Raw genomic sequence first — 20879 nt, forward strand, 5'->3', positions numbered from 1 at the left:
GAAGAAAATCTTTCCTTATTAATTTATGTTTGTGGACTCATCAAAAATTGAACAGCTGTTGCTTTTTTTTCCCCCCCTTTTGTGAATTTCCACTGCCTCGCTTCTTCTTGTTTTATGGCTGTTCTTTGGTGTTTAGCTTGGTAAAAATGCATATGCAGTTTTCTGTCTGGCGGAAAAGCCTCTTTTTTGAAACTGCAAGTTTTCAGTAGTTTCTATTTAATTTCTGTCACATTCTTTTACTCTTTAGTCTGTGTTGATAAAGTCAGGGTTCTCCTGCTTCTTCACATTATTTTTCTTCATTGTTTTCTCATTGAAGTCTTTTAGTTGTTTTTCTCCCCTCAAAGGGCTTCTTTATTCTCCCAGATAATTTGATGAATGAAGAATTGTTCTTCAAGCTCCTCTTTTCTAAGAAGTCTAGCCTTAGTTTGAGTATACATAAATCTGTTGCCATCATAGAAATAGAAGTATGTCACAGCCTTACACAATATCTGCCCATACTTTCTGGAAGTAAGTCTTAGTTCTTGGCTGTTCTTGTTAAGTTCTCTTGGAAAAATATACTATAGCAAAAAGTACTTTTTGAGGGGAGAGGACTTCAATTTTGGTGTTTTCATTCTTATCCTTACTTGACAGCCATATCCTTGTTTTACTAACCTCTTTGCTTGTCTTATTCATATATTTTACTTTGTTTTAATCTTCTTTTTTCTTTGCTTCTTCTGCAGTTGTTTTTCTTCTTCAGCATTTTAACTCTTCATATTTCCTCTTACTTTCACAATTTCAAAGTTCTCTAAATCCCTTTCATAATTTCTTGTGTATGATTCTACTAAATCAACATCTTCCCTCTTCAGTTGGAAATAGAGCATATTCAGAAGTTTTAGGCTATTGTAGAAAATAATGCAGTGTATTTTTGTTTAAAAACAAAATAGAATGCAAAATTCTTTAGGGAAAGGCATTCAATTTGAATTTAGAACTAATCTCTCAAATCACAGCTTTGCTTCTTGTTTCCTGTTAGATGTTTAGCAATCATTTAAACTCTTTAGATTCATTTTCATAATCTGTAAAAAAAAAAAATGAGAGAGAGGATTTGATTAGGTAACTTCTAACTTCTATAAACTAAAATCATAAATGAGGTTTATTGAATTTATAATTTAAAGTTCTGTGAAACTGTTAAGAACTGTTTATAAAAAATGAACAAGCATTATTTTAAATCAAGTTTGAGGGCTGGTTTTGAGAATAAGAAGCAATTCATAAGTTCTTAAGCTATTAAAAAGAAAAACCTGTAACTTATTCCTGTGTCTGGAATTCTCTTTTTTCTCATCTCCATCTCTTCTAGGCCTTTTCTAGCCTTTCAGGTTGTATTTAAAAGCTTGGCTTATTCCCCTTTCTGGAAGAAACCATTTTGATCCCCCTTAATGCTAGTTCCATTTTATCTTTTATATGCATGTTATTGATACATGGTTGTTTTCATGTTGTCTCTTCCCCTCCTTAGTTTGAGAGCTTCTGTCCTTTTCAAATGCCAGTTCTCTATTTTGAGGCATCTAGGTAGCACAGTGCATAGAATTGTTGGTGTTAGTCAGGAAGATCAGAGTTCAGATCTTCTTGTACACATGTGCTAACAATGTGACCTGGAAAAATCACTTCCCCTTTATTTGCCTTAATTTCCTCAACTGTAAAATGGTGTTAATAACAGTATCTCCTTGTAGGGTGGTTGTGAGGATCAAATGAGATAATATTTGTAAAGCAATTAACACAGTGTCTGGCACATTGCAGATTCTATAAAATATCTCCCCCTCCTTCCAGTCCTTCCTCCTTCTTCTGATACTTAGTGAGTGCCAGTTCAGAGTAAAGTCTAAAAAGGCAAGGAGGATAGAAGGGGTGAGGGAAAGTAAACCACTTGGTTACCTCATTTATTCCTTTCTGTCTTTCTATTCTAAAACACATACATACTGCTGCTTTAGCTTCATTAGTGCTTTTTAAACTCTAGTTAAAACTAGTAACTGCAGTCTATCATCAATTTTGTTCCTCATTTTAGAACCTTAGCCTTCACTCTTTTCAAGAAATGTCTTAGATAGTCCATGCTGCTTAGTTTTTTATTTGAAGCATACATGAGTCAAAGAATAAGACTTCTTGAAGTATACTAAAGTCATAGGTTTTATGTTAGAAAGGGATCTTAGAACTTGACTATTACAACCATGTCATTTTATAGATGTGGAAACTGAGATTCAGTGACTTGCCCAAAAATCACAGAATGCTCTTCCTGGTACTAATCTTACATTTTTTTAATTTACCAGATTTATTAATGAATTAATTTTGAGTACTTCCATAAAATGTGCCATGCTTATTTATTTAGTGCATCATGGGGATAGAGCATTGGTAAAAGGGAATAGAGAAAATCTGAGAAGTATAGATAATAGATGTGTCTTCGAAAATTTGCATATATTAGTTTTTGGATAATATACAGGATATTTACTAAAAAAAGTAGAATAATATAGGAAACCTTAAGAGATTTTATAAAGCAAATAAAAACTTACATTTAAATATATAATGTTAGAAATATATGTGTACATGTTACACGTAGAATGAAAGATCATTGAAAGCAGAAGGCCTACCTTCTCCTCCTCTCCCTTTTCCTGGCCTAGCACAACGTCTGAGTAGTAGGTGTTTCATTTGTCCTGTGCAGCAGGTAATGTTAACATAATTATTCCTTTTCTTCTGATCTTCCTGACTCTAACCAACATATATATAGTATATAGCTTCTCTTTTCTTCCATCAAACTAAGTTTTTTTTTTTTTTTAAACCAATTTTCCTGGTACAAGGCAGGATCCCCTCAATGAAAGTCTTTCCTTTAGCAACTTGAGTTTATCAACCTGTACAGTTGCCAAATCTTCATCCCAATAGACTAGGCATAAACAGGTGATGGCATTTGCTCTGTGATCACAAAATAGTTCTAGGATTCTGAAGTTCTCAGTTTCTAATTCTAAAATTCCCTTGTTGGTCTTATTAGAAATAAGGACCTGAGGCAGTTATTGCATGTCCCTGTGGACTTTCATATGAAATATAAGTCTCAAACTTATCCTTGCCTCTTCCAATCAGCAAAATTGCCAGTTTGAAACAGACACATTATTAAATTATATAAAAATGTTATAAGTTACTGGTATAATCTTTGTATTTTTTTGTCATCCCTCAGGTCTACTCATTTTTTGAGTATTATTGATTCTTTCTTCAAAATGTCTCTTCTTTCCACCATTTCTTCCTTTTTATCCCTTCTATCACCCTACTGTTTTCTTATCTTTCTTACATGGATTATCACAGTTTACTTAGTAGACTTTCCCGATTTCTGTCTCTTCCTCTCTCTGTAGGACAATTTGCTGCTTGGTTAATTTTTCTAAAACCCTACTTTAATCATATCACTCCTGATCAAGGATCAATAGTGAGTGGTTTTGATGTAAAATACCTATCCTATCTAATTTTTTTCCTTTTATTTCTCAACTCTCTGCTTTATTTAATTAGTAGTCTTCTCACTATCTTCCAGAATAGATTCATTTTATCTTTGTTATCTTTGTGTTTGTTCATGTTTCCTGGAATGCATCCCTTTTTCTTTGCATTTAATTGAATCATTTATTCAATAAAATTTAAAATTCTAATTCATACTTGTTTGTACCTTTTCTGAACTCCTAGTATACCATTTAGTGTAATTATTTAGTTGCTATCCAATCATTTCAGTTGTATCTAACTCTTCATGATCTCCATTTGGGATTATCTTGGCAGAGATACTAGAGTAGTTTGCCTATTTCCTTCTTCAGATAATTTAACAGATGAGGAATTGAGGCATACAGAGTTAAGCAATTAATTTGTCCAGAGTCCCATAGCTAGTAAGTGTCTGAGTCCATCTTAGAATTCAGGAAGATGGGTCTAACCTGAATTTAGGCCTGCCATTTGGTGCCAGTTAGCCAGTAATCCATGGTGCCATTTAGCTGTCATGTATGATAAAATAGTTATTATTTGATTATTTCATTTGGTTTAATCTTGTTTCTTTTGTAAGTTCTTTGAATTCGGTCAAATTGATAAAATCTACTCATTATCTTTTATGTGCAAAACTCTTTGTTAGACATTAGGAGAGATATAGGGACTGTTGAACTATTTATGTATCCTTTGCAATGCTAAGCTGTGCATTTTCTTATTCCAGCACATTTTGTAGATGAAGATCTGAGTATGTGTGCAGGAAATTCTGAGTAGCGAAATTTTATAACGTAAACTTAAGAATGGACAAAGAATGGGATATTCAAATGGGAGAAGACATGGATGGATTAAGTATTTTCCTGGAAAGATGTAATACATTAGATCTTTGAGGGATTCTTTCTGATACTATAATTTTTTTTTTATGTTTTTATTCAAGTTTTAGGTTTTGGTGACTTAAAAACAGAAGAATTTGCAACAATAAGAAATACTTAGCATTTAACATTTAGGAAAATTACATTTCTTTAATCTTTTCATAATGATACATATTTGGAGATAAAATACCATGCTCAAAATGGGGAATTAAAATATTGAATAGATTTTAAGTTAATAATTGCTATGTGATTGGCATCTAAGTGATCTTTGGAGAGAGCATTTTGTTTAAAATATAGCTACTGATGGGTAGTAATGTTTGTTTCTTGTGTCAAAAAATATCCTTTTAAAAGGAAAATCTCTCCATTTTTTCCCACAGGACTTCCTGATCCATTTGCTAAAGTGGTGGTTGATGGATCTGGACAATGCCATTCTACAGATACTGTGAAGAATACACTTGATCCAAAATGGAATCAGCATTATGACCTGTAGGTTTAAAAGATTTGGAATAATGCATGTAATTAAAATTTGGTAATACATCTGAAAAGTATAGAATCATTGAAAATGACTGTCTTGAGGAAGAATTGGGGCCTACGTGGTGGTGGTGATGGTGGTTGATCATCTGTTAACTTGTTTTTTGAAAAGATCATATATTGTCATAGCAGACATTGTTCTTTTGATATTTTATATTTTCTTAATCAGTAATTACTAAAAGTGTACAATTACCTTGAAGGTTATTCATGATCTTTTTATACAAAGATTGAAAAATGCTTTTCTATATGAGTATTTCTTATTGGTGTGTTGTTTCTGTTATGTCTGACTCTTCAGACCCCATTTGGGGTTTTCTTTGCAAAGATACAAAAAGATACTGTAGGGGGTTGCCATTTCTTATTCCAGCACATTTTGTAGATGAGGATCTGAGGCAAATGGAATAAAGTGACTTGCCCAGAGTCACATAACTGACCTAGAATGCCTGAGGCCAGTTTTGAACTCATGAAGTTGGTTATTTTTGGAGGTGAAAAAAGGCAGACTAGAATCTAACTACAGCAAAGCAGAACTTTAGTTTTTTTTTTAAGCTTTTTATTTTTCAAAACATAGGCATGATAATTCTTCGACATAAAACCTTGTGTTCCAATTTCTTCCTCTTTTGCCTCCACCCCTTCCCCTAAATGGCAAGTAGTTCAATATATGTTAAATATGGTAGAAATATATGTTAAATCCAATATATGCCTACATATTTATACAATTATAATGCTGCGCAAGAAAAATCAAATCAAACCAGAAAAAAATGAGAAAAAATAAAATGCAAACAAACAGCAACAAAAATAGTGAAAATGCTATGTTGTGAATCACACTCAGTTCCCACAATCCTGTCTCTCTGGGTATAGATGGCTCTTCATCACAAGATCATTGGAACTGGCCTCAATCATCTCATTGTTGAAAAGAGCCATCTCATTGTATAATCTTGTTGTTGCCAAGTGCAATGATCTCCTGAGAAGAACCTTAGTTTTAAGACTTTTGATTAATTTAATTTTAGATCATTTTGTAGGAGAATAAAATCTGAAATCATTTGCTCAACAAACTTTTATTAAGTATCTACTATGGGGAGGAAGGTCAGGTGCTCTAGCTGTTAAGTCTTAAAGAAAATTAGGTGCTCTAAAAGGAAGAAATAAAAAGGGAGCAAACTTTAGGCACATGGAATTGCCAGGACTTCAGATCATAAAGATGGCACATGCCATGCGTAAGGAACAACAAATATTCCAGTGTGGTTAAATTTTAAGAGTATGTAGGAAGAAATAAAATATAAGAAGGCTGGGGAATTAGAAAGAGATGAAGTTGTAGAAAACTTTAAATGTAAAACAGGAGTGTTACGTTCTAAAGACAATAGGGAGGTACTGGAACTTATTAAGTAAGGGAATGATAGGTAGAGACCTCTGCTTTAAGAAAATCACATTTTTGGCTTCATTGGAGTTGGATCACAATAGGAAAAGACTCATTTAATGTAGGTCAGCTACTTAAAAGAGGATATTACAATAGTTCACTTGAGAGTTGCTTGAGGACCTGAATTTAGGGGGTAGCTATGTGAGTGGAGAGAAGGCAATTGAGTCAAAATATATAGAAACAGAAATGGCAAAATTTGGCAACTGAATGTACATATGAGGAAAGTGAGAATGAATAGTTATGGATAATCCTAAAGATGTAAACTGGTAAGTATAAGGGTGGTGGCGTTCTCTGTAATAACATGGAAGTCTTAAAAAGGGGTAAATTTTTGGGGAAAGTGAGTTCTGTTTTGAACACGTTGAGTTTGAGATGTTTAGGGTACTTTTAGGTTGAAATGTCCACTGGGCATTGATAATATGGACCTAGAACCCAGGAGAGACATTAGGACCAGGTATGTAGATCTGAAAGTCATATAAATAGAGAAGATAAATTGATGTGGTTACCAAATGATGGTTTAGAGAGAAAATACAAGGCCAAAGGCAGAACCTTGGGAGTTTACCCATAATTGATGGTTATGATGCTGATAATGATGTAGCAAAGTTAGATTGAGAAGGTTTAGTCCTAAGTAGAAGGAGATCCAAGAAAGAAAAATATTATGTAAATCTGGAGAGGAGGAAATGTCCAGGAAAATAGGTTGGTCAGTAGAGTCAAATGTAGCAGATAGATATTGAAAATCTGAAGACTAGGAAAAGTCCATTAGCTTTGTCAGTCATTGGTAATATCAGAGAGTAGTTGCATTTGAGTAGTGAGTAGAAAAACAGGACAGTTAGAGAAGTGGTATCAAGTATTGAAGGCTTTTTCAGGATGTTTGGGAGAATTTATATAGAAGATATGCAAAATGTTTAAAGAGATTGATGTTAGGATCTATTGAGGGTTTCTTAAGGAGAGATGAAACTGATGCAAGTTTGTTGACATCAAGGAAAGAACCAATTGATAGGAAAGTATTGCTTAGAAAATGGGTATTAGAGTGAGAGAATGATAGTGGTACTCTTCTGGAGAAGGCAGGAGAGAACAGCACTATGGATATATATACATACACAGAGGAGTTAGCTTTGATGAGGAACAACGCTGAATTTTTAGGATAGAGTAGAGTAAAGAAAGAAAAAAATAATGAAAAAAGATGTCAAGAGGTTAATGAAATAAGAGAGAGAAAGAACAACCCAAGTTGAATGAACTTCATTTTCTTGCTTAAATATGGGATGAAGTCCTCAGATGGAGAGAGGGGTAGATAAGGAAATTTTTAGAGAGGTTTAGAATAGCCCTGGCGATAGAGAATTTATTTGAAATGAGTAAAATTCTTTGTGAGTTTGCATGTGACTTCAGTTCTGACCTCAAGACATTTATTAACAGTGTGATCCTGGCTAAGTCATTTAACCCTGTTTGCCTCAGTTTCTTTATTTGTAAAATGTTCTGGAGAAGAAAGTGGCAAATTATTCACCAGAAAACCACAAAGTAGTCATGAAAAGTTGGGCATGATTGAAGTGACTTAACAATAATAACAAAATAGACAGCTAGGTGGATAGAACTTGGAGTCAAGAAAACCTGAGTTTCAAATATGGCTTCAGATACTGCTGTGTGACTCTGAAAAAGTAAGTTAATCCTTAACTCTTAGTTGCCTCAGTTTTCTTATCTAAAATGGGCGATAGAAGAAAACGGCAAACTATTCCAGTATCTCTGTCAAGAAAATCCCAATTGGGATCATGAAGAGTTGAGCATGACTGAAAAACAAACATTAAAAGATATTTATTGTTGCTATGGGCAGAGCCAACCTTTATAGTTTCAGGTGTTTTCCAGTCCTGTTCATCAGCATAAATAGGAATTCAGATTTGGGTTTTATCAAGATAGGAATGTTAATAGGACAGAGAGGGAAAGGATTTGTGAACAGAGTTGAACTGGTTCATTTAAGAGGCTGATATTTGGAAAGAAAAAAAGGATTGCTACAGTAGTGATGCTCACCCTGAAGGTGGAGAGATTGGAGGTTGTGGTGAGGACAGAGAATAGTTTTTAGAAGAATAAGACATAGAAAGAAATATAATGATATGAGATAATTATCAGAAAAAGGAATTCAAGTTCCAAGGATGGAGCCAAGATAATGGAGTGAAGTAAGGAAGCTTCTGGAAAGTGAGCTATGAACACAGTCCGATGAAATGAAACCTCTCTCCAGCTCAAGACAAACTGAAAAAACTTCAAGCAAACTCAGTCTCACTAAAGGATGTTCATTCCAGTTCAGACAGAATCTGGGAAAGCCAGTGAGAGGGTCTTCATCATAGCAGATCAGTAACCGAGATTCTCGGTCCTGGCTCAGCAGCGGAGCACAGCAGCGAGGCACAGCAGCGGGGCAGCTTCCAGTCCCAGCTTGGAAGGCAAACTGTGGGAAACCAGGCTATTACCTGCATAGAGCAGGCAAAGGATTTGTAAAATGTAAATGTAAAATAACAATTCTGCCAACACAAGAGGGCGCTTTGCTCAAAGCCAAGGTCAGAACTGTACAGGAAGCTTGGGACAATGTCCCTTGTATCCCAGGAGCAGACTGAACCGTGAAAGTAAAAAATAGAGGAAATGCCAAAAGAAAAGGACAGAAAATGAGCAAGAAAAAGAAAATAAGCTTGACCATAGAAAGCTACTACGGTGGCAGGGCAGACCAATATCCACAAAGAGGGAGATCAATTGGTCTCAAGCCCAAAGAGACATCTCAGGCAATGCTCATGAAAGACTCCAAAAGGCAAAGAAGAGAGGGAGAAGAAAAAATGAGAAAAGAATTAACAGGTATACATAAGAGGGGAAAAAAAACTCTTTGAAGAAAACAAGTTCTTAAAAAGTAGAATAAACCAAATAAAAAAAAAAGATACAAAACATAACAGAAGAAAATCACACATTAAAAACTAGAACAAGGGAAATGGAAGCTAATGACTTTGTGAGACTGCAAGAATCAGTCAAACAATCTAAAAAGAATGAAAACATGGAAGAAAATGAGAACTATCTCATTGGCAAAATAGCCGACTTGGAAAATAGATCCAGAAGAGACAATTAAAAATTATTGGCCTATCTGAAGGCCATGACCAAAAAAAAGTCCTGGATAGCATTCTACAAGAAGTCATTAGGGAAAACTTCTCCAATGTTCTAGAAATAGAGGGGGACATGCTCAAAGAAAGTTCATCATTTACCTTTGTAAAGAGATCCCACAAGGAAAACCTCAAGGAACATTGTTGCTAAACTCTAAAACTGTACTCTCAAGGAAAAAATATTTCAAGCTTCTAGACAAAAACAATTCAAATATCAAGGAACAATAGTCCCGTTTACTCAAGATCTGGCAGCCTCTACAATAAAGGACCGGAGGATCTGGAATACTATTTTCTGGAAGGCAAAGGAACTGGGGTTGCAACCAAGAATTAACTACTCAGCAAAACTCATTATTGTCTTTCAGGGGAAAAGATGGGTCTTAACTGAAGTCAGATACTTTCAGTCACTTCTATTGAAAAAACCAGAACTAAACAGGAAACTTAATCTACAAACACAGGAAAAAAAAATTCAGCATTCATGATTGTGGAAATGGAATACTTGTGAAGTTGGCAAGATCAGGGATTTGACTATCTGTATGTAGTTAAAGATAAATACAGGATTAGATCATGGGGATTGAATAGGATATAAAGAAATAGAGTGGCAGACAGTGAGCCAGGTTCTGATTTTGTTGAGAAAGAAGGAAAATATTCTGAAGATTGGTAGGTAATGACTACCAGCATTTGGTAACTGAGTGATAAATTTGGATAGTGTGAAATTCAAAGGAGGAAAGGCTGCTATACTAAATGTTTTACAAATATTACAAAGTACATGCTGTAATTCTCATTTTTTTAATTGAGGAAGCTGAGACAGGCAAAGGTCTGGATTTATACAACTAGTTTGTCTGAGGCCAAATTCCAATTTGGGCCTTCCAGGACTACCACTTTATCTACTCTATCACACCTATTTATCTTAATTGATGGAGTATAAGATGAGAGTGGCAATGAGGAGCAATGACTATTTAGAATGTCCCCAGACTAAAAAATTGGAAGGTATGAGTGAAGGTAAAATAAAAATTGGAAAGTGTAACTGTATATATATCATCTGGAAGGAATCTAACCTTAATGAGTGCCAGGAAATTGAAGGAGTAGGAGAAGAAAAGGTCTAAAATGAAGTTCAGTTTATTAATCATAGAACAGGAGATCTACAGAGCACAGTGGAAGAGGCAGGCAGATTTTCAAACATTTATTTGATATATTTTTATGTGACAAACATTGTGCTAGGGACTGGATTAGGTAATATATCTATGTTGTTTTAATTTTTATTTCCTCTAAGTATAACTGATTTAAATATATTTCCTTGTAATGTTAAGATTAAATGTATATATATATATGTGTATATATATACATATACATATATATATATACACATCAAGATGTATGTGTTTGTACATATATACAATACACACACATATCTAGTCACAATATTCAAAAAAATAGATATGTGGGGGGGTATAGATATGTAGAACAGATATGTGTGTGATCCATCTGAATTCTTTGACAACTTATTTATGAGAAATGGCTTTGTGTCAATTCCCTATCAAATTTGTATATTTGACCTCTATCGTAGATATTTGGTGAAATTGTTTACCTTACTAGTTTGATTTTATTTGTGTAAAATCTGTTTTTTTGTGTAATTGATATTGTCTTTTATTATTTTTAATATATGTGTTTGTCTATTACCACCTCCCCCCCCCCCCATCCGAAACTGTAAAAGATGTAACCTTTCATTGGTCTCCAGTTTTTATGATGACTTTTTATATTTATATTTTGTTTGTCCGTACGAAATTTATTGTGGTATATGGCACCCCTTTGGCTTACTTATATATCAAACACTCAGGGCAAACACCCAAAGAACACATTGTTTTTAAGTCCAAGCAATATGAGAGGGGAAAAGAAAGATTCAGATAGATTATAATGAGAGCAGGCATTAGTATTTATAGTGGGGTTTGCTCTTTGGCCATTTAGAGATTTAATATCATAGTAATTGGAAAAAGGAAGTGGGAATGAGAATTTGCTAACTGTTGGGAAGCAAGCCCATGCAGTGTCATTGGATAGAGAAGATCAGCTTAGGAGGCAGAGGAGTAGAATGTAATATCCTCATGTTGTTTTGGCACTAAGTAGATGGTTCATACTATGCAAAAACAATGGTAATGTTCCTGATATGTTGAATTAAATGATTTTTACATGTTTTGCAAAGTCATTGATGTTGAAATAATGAAGTCAGGATGTATCTTTTTCAAATAATGATGAATTTAATTTTTCAAATTTATTTGCCTTTTTAGAGTGGAATTTTTATGTATTTAAATTTTTTCATTAGTGCTTGTGTTTTCATTGGTTTAGAGAACTTCTTATGAAGACATCTCCGATACCAATGCAGATAAACTTCCTTCTATGTGACTTATAGATTTAGGGAGTTGTTTGGGCCATCAAGGTTAAGTGGATTTGCTTAGGTTCAGATGGGCTGCCTTTATGTATTAATATGTAGGATGATATGTGTTTTTGATTGATTCAGGGTCAATTCTCTAACCCCATATATTTATGATTTTATTTAAATGGTTGAAAGAATTTGATAGATTCTGTTATTTTACTAGGAAAAAATAATTTCATGATTTTTTCATTGTGGATATTTGTTTTACTGATAGTGATAATTCAATAACCTGATAATTAACCTTTTGGTGATTAGCCTCTTCAGATTCCATAAGGCTGATTGATCTTTAGTTGAAAAACAAATGTTAATAGGTATTCGAAACCTAGAAACTTGGTAAGAAGTACTAGAGAAGAATTATCTTTTGCTGGCACAGTCTTCAAGAACTATCTTCTCACCATGATGGGTATTATAGAACTTCTGCTGAATGTGTTACAAACAGATGCATTCATTTTTTTTCATAACTTTCTGTATTTTCTACCCTTGATACTAATTTCCATTTTTACACAAGTTTTGCCATCCAAAAAACAAAACAAAATTCTATTAATTTGTCTCATGTGGTATTTAATTCCTTACTGGGAATATGCAGTTTCATAGCTCTTTGCAGCAATAACAAGTATTGTTTTCTTTCTTTTCTCTTCTCTTCTCTTCTCTTCTCTTCTCTTCTCTTCTCTTCTCTTCTCTTCTCTTCTTCTTCTCTTCTCTTCTCTTCTCTTCTCTTCTCTTCTCTTCTCTTCTCTTCTCTTCTCTTCTCTTCTCTTCTCTTTTCTTCTTTTCTTTTCTTTTCTTTCTACCATGATTTTCCTTTTTCCTTCAGGACAGACTTAGCAGGTGGTGAATGTATTAGTTCCTTGTGGCATTGTGAAGTTAAGCCCCAATGTTCTGTTTTTTCTTTGTAATGTACCTAGTCCCCATTTTTTCCTTTTTATTTTTTTGTTTTGACTGCTGAATAGTGAAATATTCTGACCTAATAGATGATGTAAGACTGTGCCTATAAAAAGAGGTAAAGGAGGTCCCTCAATTAGTTTACAATCTAATGGGGGAGACAACATGTAAACAAATATATACAAAACAAGGTTTATACTAGAGAAATAGGAAATAATTAAAAGAGGAAAAGCGCTAGAATTAAAAAGAATTTGGGAAGAGTTCTTGTAAAAGGTGAAATTTTAGTTGAGACTTAAAAGAAACCTGGGAGGTCAGTAGTACTTGGCATTGAGGAAGGAGAACTTTCCAGGCATGGGTGATAGCCAGAGAAAATCCCTGGAGCTGAGAGATGGAATGTTTTTTTCATGAAATAGGCAGAGGCCAGTGTCACTGAATCAAAGAATACGTTTTGGGAAGTAAAGTATAAGAAAACTAGAAAGGGAGGACATATTGAATGCCAAACTTATTATTATTTGCTTCTGGGTGTCAATGGAGTTTAATGAAACAGATATGTTTGGAACTGAGCTTTTTACAGTGGAGAGGAAATTATATCTGTATAACCTAATTCACCTTTTTGATATTCTTAAAATGATTATTAATTTAGTGTAAGGTCAAATCCTTTAAAAATCTAATAGAATTAAATAAAACAACTTTTTAAAGGTTACTTTTGTTAGATTTTTTATGACTATTTCAATGAGTAATAATTTTATTTGGTTGTTTAAATTTAATTTGAACTTTATTTTTTTAATTTTTAAAAAATATGTTTTATTTTCTCCCTAAAAAACAAATTTCTTAACATTTTCAGTTTTGAGTTTCAAATATTGTTCTTACCTTTCCTGTTCCCTCTCTGAGATGGTAAGCAATATTATAGGTTATATATGTGCACAATCCTATAAAACATTTTATTAGTAATTTTGTATAAGAATAGAAAAAAAAGAAAAATAGTATGTTTAAGTTTGTATTCAGACCATTATTAATTTTTTTTCTTTAGGTGGATAGCATTTTTTGTCATGTGTCCTTTGAGATTGTCTTTGATCATTGTATTGCGAAGAATAGCTAAATTAACTTCCGTAATTTGTGTTTTTATGTGGTACTTCTAGAGAGGAGATAATAAGGTATTAAAGATTAAACATAAATTTATATCTCCATCATTTTTAACAAGAACTTTTTATTTGTTGTTTTCCCTTCATTTTGTCATTTTATCATTGAAATATTACAAAACAAATATATATGTATATGTGTTTTTGAAATAATTTCAAATATCTTAAATAATAGTTATGAACTTGTTATTATGTACTTCAATGTTCAGTATTTCATTTTATTGATTCAGATTGCAACCTATCCATAGTCTCATTCTGTATAATTTTTGTCTATATCTTCCCCATGTTACTTTAGAATAATCTTAATGTGTAAAGTGAATTTGTAAGTTTTCCATTCAGAAGGGAGTTAATACGAAATCATAAGTCATTAGCCCATAAGGGGAGATCATCATATAAAGATATCATAATTATAAAAAGAACACTCCTACTGAGATTCAGGAAATCTGTGTTGCCATTAAATAGAATGGTCAAATAAATCATTGTAATTCTCACTTTGCTTGATCAATTATAAAAGGAGGAAATTGGATTAAAGATCTGTGAAGTTCCTTCTAGTTCTAAAATTCCCTGATCTTTCAATTACCTCTTGAGATTTCCTGTAAATCTGAAGAATAATATCATAGAGAATATAATTAAGGCATTGATGTAAGGGATGGAAAAGACTTGAGTTATCACCTAGTTTGTCTTTATTTAATAGATGAAGTAATGGAGACATAAACAGGTAGAATGACTTGCCAAAGAATTGGGACTAGAATTCTGGAATTCTCTCTCTGTCTCTGTCTCTCTTTTAGATGAATAAATCTAAAGGAAAAATACCTAAAAAAAATTTGTATGTTAATTGTATTATTGTGTCTTCCCCTTTGCAATTGTTTTTGTTTAACCTTAGCCTCAAATCAATTCACATGTGACATTTATGATCCTTATAAACCACACATTGAGTTTCCTCTTGATTGTTCATTCAGTAAATATTGAGCATCTGCTATAAATATCACTAGAGGAGACACAAAAATATATTATTGTCTGTCCTTAAGAAGTTTATTCTCATTGGCGAGTTCAGACATCCACATTGTAATGTTGCAAGGCAGAAATTGTCACAGTGATACATTAAAGAAGGTAATAATTAAAAATTATCTGTCAGGGTGCATTGTAAAAAAGGGAAGATATACATACATTCATACATACACATATATATGTATGTGTGTGTGTATATGTGTATGTATGTATGTGTGTTAGTTGATTGAGATTATCTTCAAGGTCATTCTTTTCTGCACTTCTGTATGCCAAATGTAATAGAAATTTTTTGTCTACTTGGCTGTAAGAACTTGGAGGGAATTATAATTAGGAGTACATATACTTGGGAAAGATTTCAAACAGGAGATGGTCAGAATCCAATTTCTGAAAAATGAATGACAGAATCAAAAATAGCTTAGTAGTATTATTGCAGAAATTTAGCTCTTTGTTGTAAATTCATACTGAATAAATCTAGACTTATTCAAGGACATATGAAATGCAAGGGAACATAAATAGACCCCATATGTGGAAAGCAACCCAGAAACATGAGATTCTCTAGCTGTATTCTTTCTCATACTACAAATAGGTTCTTCCTGTCTTTTTCTTTTCATCCTTCAGATACAACTTTTGACACAGGATGAGAAATCAGCCTTTAATACTAGAAAAAATTGCTATTTCTTAGAACTTTTATGTGCTGTCTGTGTATCACTCAGTACAAGTAGAGAAGGAAGGTCATATCCCCCTCATGACTATTGCAGCATTTGCTTCATTCACATTCATACATCTAAACTATTTTGGCCTCTGATAATGATTAGTGTTGAAAATCAAATTGAATCTTAGAGGATAGGAAGGAACAATTAAGATAAAGAGGAAGGATACAGCCATAGCATGAACTAAAATTCAGAAACAAGTGAATTAGTTAGCTAGCATTATTTGCAATCGGTAAACATTATGGACTTTTTCATTGAATATAAGATAAGGCAAAGATGCTGCCTTTTTCTCATTATTTGACATAGTTCTCAAAATGCTGGTGATGGCAATATAGTAAACAAAAGACATATACTTGGAAAAGGAATAGACACTGTTCCTATAGGCAGTTGTTATAATAATAGTTTATTTAGAAAAACTCCCTGGAACCAACAATATAACTTATTGAGGAAGCTGATAGCTTCAGTAAATTAGAAGAATGTAAAATAAATTCACAAAATCTTTTATATATCTATGTAGAAGTAATAATCTACGTAGAATTTCTAGGGAAATCAAAATAAGCACAAAATGTATTCATTCAAAATAAGTACAGAATGTATAAAATATCTGGGAATTAATCTATAAAAGCATACTTAAGACTTAAAGAAATAGAATTATAAAACTAAAGAAATCAAGAATGACAAATAATTTTTAAATCTTTTTTTTCTCATGAATATGCATTACCAACAAAAATAAAAATTAGAATCCTTTCTATATTAGTTTTTAGATTTAGTCCTTTGGCCTTTAAAATACAAGAAGTTGTATTATAAATCAAGGTAAAATAATAACAGAATTGATTTGGAAGAAAAAAAAAGACCAGATTATAAAGGGAAAAATAATAAATTCTCCCACTCCACCTCACCCCCCAAAAAGAATGAGTAGAATCACAGGTTTAGATCTCAACTTATGTAGCAACCATAAAAATTATTTGGGAATGGGTTAAAAAACAGAAAGCTATTTTAGGGGATCAATTATACAAGGAAGAAGCAGAATTCAGTATTCAGTTAAATTTGAGAATACCAAATACTTGAAAAAGAATTCCCTTTTAAAAACATTTATTATAATAGTGTATTATTTTCCAGTTACATGTAAATTGATTTCCAGCTTTAATTTTTGTAAGATTTTGAGTTCCAAAAAAATTTTTTTTCTTCTTCCCTATCTTGCCTCTTTCCCATTTACAAACTAGCTAGAAATCTGATTTAGGTTATATGTATACATTCGTTTTTAACATATTTCCATATGAGCATGTTGGGAAAGAAAAATCAGAACAAAAGGGAAAACCTATGAGAGAAAAAAACAAAACAAAAGGAAAAAAGGTGAAAATAGTATGCTTTGATCTGTATTCAGTCTTGATGGTTGACTCTGAATGTGGATGGTATTTTTCACTCAAAGTTTATTAGAATTGCGTTGGATCACTGAATTACTGAGAAGAGCTAAGTCTGTCATAGTTGATCCTCACACAATCTTGCTGTTGCTTTGTACAATGTTTTTCTGGTTCTACTTGCTTACATTCAGCATCAGTTCATGCAAGTTTTTCTAGGCTTTTCTGAAATCAACCTGTTCATCGTTTGTTATAGGACAATAATATTTCATTACATTCATATACCATAACTTATTCAACCATTTTCCAATTGATGGGCATCCATAAGAATTCCCTTTTTGACAGGAAAATCTGGAAAGTCATGTGACAAGAATGTATGGGTAGTATGGTGCTGGCTGGTTAGAAAAACTTATTTTCTTAGTGTTAATTGTTAGGCCAAAATTAATACAAGTATCAAAGAACTGATCCATATTTTGTTGCATCTCAGCTTCAGAGGTTGCAAACAAAAAAATCATATATCCACGGCATTCTCACTCTCTCTGTTATTTGCTTTCATTTTGTTTTCTTTCTCAGTTTTTCTTTGTCTTCCTTCTTGATCTGATTTTTCTTGTGCAACAAGATAACTATACAAATATGTATACATATATTGGATCTAACATGTATTTCCACATATTTAACATGTATTAGACTACCTGCCAGCTAGAGGAGAGAGTGGAGGGAAAGAGGGGAAAATTTGGAACAAAAGGTTATGCATGGGTCAATGTTGGAAAAATTACCCATGCATATGCTTTGTAAATAAAAAGCTTTACTAAAAAGAAGTCATATGTCAACTCTCTGACCATAATGTCTATTTTTATCCTTGTTGAAGGAGTTTGACAACATTGCAGAAAGCATTATGCTAAGAAGCATGGGAGCAAGTACACAGCCCTACTTTATTCCATTAGAACCTGGGAAAACCCAAGAACATTGTCCATTGATAGAACTTGTATGAGCATGCCATCATGAAACTTAAGTACAATACTGAAGAACTTTTTCAGGCAATCAGATTTTTGCTTCTTCTACAAGCCCTCATGATTGTTAGTGTCAGAGACTTTGGTCAGATTAACAAATAAATTGTGTACAGACCTCTGTTCTACTCCTGGCATTTCTCCTGGAGTTGCTGGGTAGCAAATACTATATTTGGCTTTTTCTGAAAGCACACTGGTTCTTGGATAGATGGCCATATTCCAGGTGAAGGCTCAACCTATTCAGGAGGTTTCCAGCTTTGAATGTTGCCAGCAATGACTGAAAGAGAGAGCCCTACCCTAGTGATTATCACAGGACAACCTATTTTCCTTTCCTTTAATGGAGATGGACAATGGCAATATTCTTGATACCTGGGAGATATCCTTCTCTTGACATATAATCTGGAAAATTCTATTCAACTTATATATGATCAGTGTATCCCTTGCTTTGTAAATTTCAACTGTAATAGTATCTGTACCAGAGGCTTTGCCACGTGAAAGGAGCCTAATGGCATTAAAAACCTCATCTTCAGTTGGAAATTCAGCTAGAGAGGGATTGACTACACCTGATATATATTCAGTGACGTTGGCATTGATTGATGGTCCATTGGGAAGATTATGGAAATATTCAGCCTATCCAGGATCAATCAGATCCTTATCACTAGTCAGTGAGGCTCCATCAATATCCAGTAGTTGAGATACACCATATGTATGTGGTCCATAAATAGCCTTAAGAACATCACAGAAGTGCTTTGAATTGTTACAGAATTAAATGAATTTCTTGTCTTCTTACTGAGTCAAGAATACTGCATACTTCTACTCTTTGCTTTCTCTTTACTTTTGTCAGAGATAAATGCTGCCTTCTTAGAGATGGAAGAACATACTTGCTGGTAAAAATTGTGAAAGTCTCTTTTTTTGATTAGCAGCTTTTGAATTTCCTTCTCATTTTGTCAAACCAATCTTGATGTTTGTGAATATTCTGGCCCAGATGAGTAAATAAAATGCTATACATCAAATGTCTGAAAACTGCCCATTCATTTTCTGTTGCATTGTTGCCAACCAAATGTCCAGCTTTCATTCCAAGTTAGCAATAAACTGTTAAGAGAAGTGCTCTAATCTAATGAAGTTAAGTATTTCTGGTAGCCTTTGCCTTGAGACCACTCACTGCTTTTACTAAATGTGAAAATCTACCAGCTTGTCCTCTCTTGGCCCACTGATGATGAAAGTCTCCTGTCTTCATAAAATTTTTCTTTTAACTATATCAGAGTTTGTCATGGTGGGGGCATATGCATTGATGATGGTAGTATAGTGCTTTCCTGCAAGTGGCAATTGTTTGTCAGTAGCCTGTTGTTCACTCCATTGGGAAGCATACAAGCTTGTTTTACTAGGATAGTTTTGACTGTGAAACCTATGCCAGCTTTGTGGTGTTCCCCATTGTGGTGATCTTCTTCCCAAAACGCAGCCAGGTGATAAAAGTTCAGATCTTTTATTATCTCCAATATAGCCCAGTTAGCTTAGAGGTCTATCTTTCTGCTTGGTTCCAAGAACTCCCTCCGAATGTCGCCAAATCCAAAGGTTTTGTCCTTCAGCCTCTGCCTCTGCTTTCTTCAGCCTCCAGCCAGCTCCAATCTTCATGTCATTCCGGTGAAATCTCGACTTGTAGCTTCTTCACTCTCTGAAGAACTTCTTCGACTGGCCCATTGGCTATTTATGCTCCTTCCAGAGAGAGGGATTATGGGTTTTCTCCCATAGTGCTCTCTGGTACAAAGAGCTTCAAGGGAGGTATGAACTCATTGAACTCCAATGAGTAAAGGTGTGAACACAAGCCTTGTATTAATTAGTTCTACTTAGTACCTTGTTTCAGGTTCTGCCCAAAACATCTTCTTGTAAGATTAGATCAACTCTAATTAGTTAGCAGTTAGTAAGGATTCCAACATCTCCCCCTTTCTTTTGTTTTAAAACATAGGGGGTTTCTGAGGGGGTACACATAAATCCATCAATATGGGCCAGAACTTTGTAACAGATATACATGGTATACATAAATCCATCAATATGGGAGGCATTATACATAATTTACATGAGCACATAGCAATATAACACAGGCTAGTAGTAATGTAACAAATAACAAGAATCAATCTGAAAATTTACACATGTCCATAAGTCCTAGAAACAGTCCAATAGGATTCCATTGTCCATTAGTTCATGTGCCAGGAATCTAATAATTACTGTAAGCTCTGAAGTACTGCAAAAGGTCTCATCAACAATTTTTCATCTCAGGGAATCCAGTGATTCTTGCTGGTTTTTCAGGAACTGAAAGCTGAAGATTTTAAAGTTCTTTTGACAGTCTCATTGTTAGCCTTTTCCACCTGTGGAAATATAAGCAGATCCTCTTCCCCAAGCAATTAACCTAATTCCCTTCTATTTACCAAATTTGGGATTTCTTCTCATCATCTGGTAATTACATTGGAGTTGTTTGCATTGGATATTGTCTTGTTGTCTTAAAAGGCCTGTATTCTCCCCAACTGTAATCCTGATTGCTTTTCTGTTGGTTGATGACATCAGAGTACTGAATTTCTAAAGTCTCTCTGGGTATAACCTCAGCTGCTATCATGCCCCACCTGTCCTTTGATTGATACTTTGGAGCTGGGCCTTGCCTCTCCTTCCTCTGGGTCAATATACATTTAGAGGCCCAGTGAAAGCCTCGGTTACATTTTGGACATGGGGTTTGGGGTTTTCTCTCACCCTGTCTTCTCATTGTATCTCTGTATCTACATTGGGCTCTTAGATGTCCAATTTTTCCGCACTGAAAACATCGACAAGTTTCTCTAGAATTCCTCTGCCAAGAAGGACCTTGTCTTTCCATGTTCATCATAGTCTGGGCATAATAAGCATTTGTGCCCACTGTGGCACAGTGTCTTATGATTTCCTCTAAAGGAGCATCTTTGTCTAGCCCCCATATAATTC

General features: G+C 33.9%; 1 protein-coding gene across 1 annotated transcript in view; it reads left to right on the forward strand.

The window, feature by feature from the left end:
• Positions 1-20879, forward strand: part of SMURF2 (SMAD specific E3 ubiquitin protein ligase 2) — a 131808-nt gene that overhangs the window by 30733 nt on the left and 80196 nt on the right. The window contains exon 3 of the mRNA XM_051995281.1: positions 4706-4814. Coding sequence (XP_051851241.1) covers positions 4706-4814 — 109 coding nt within the window. The remainder of the gene's footprint in view (positions 1-4705; positions 4815-20879) is intronic.

Source organism: Antechinus flavipes, chromosome 4 (assembly GCF_016432865.1).
Source record: "Antechinus flavipes isolate AdamAnt ecotype Samford, QLD, Australia chromosome 4, AdamAnt_v2, whole genome shotgun sequence".
Taxonomy (NCBI): Eukaryota; Metazoa; Chordata; class Mammalia; order Dasyuromorphia; family Dasyuridae; genus Antechinus; species Antechinus flavipes.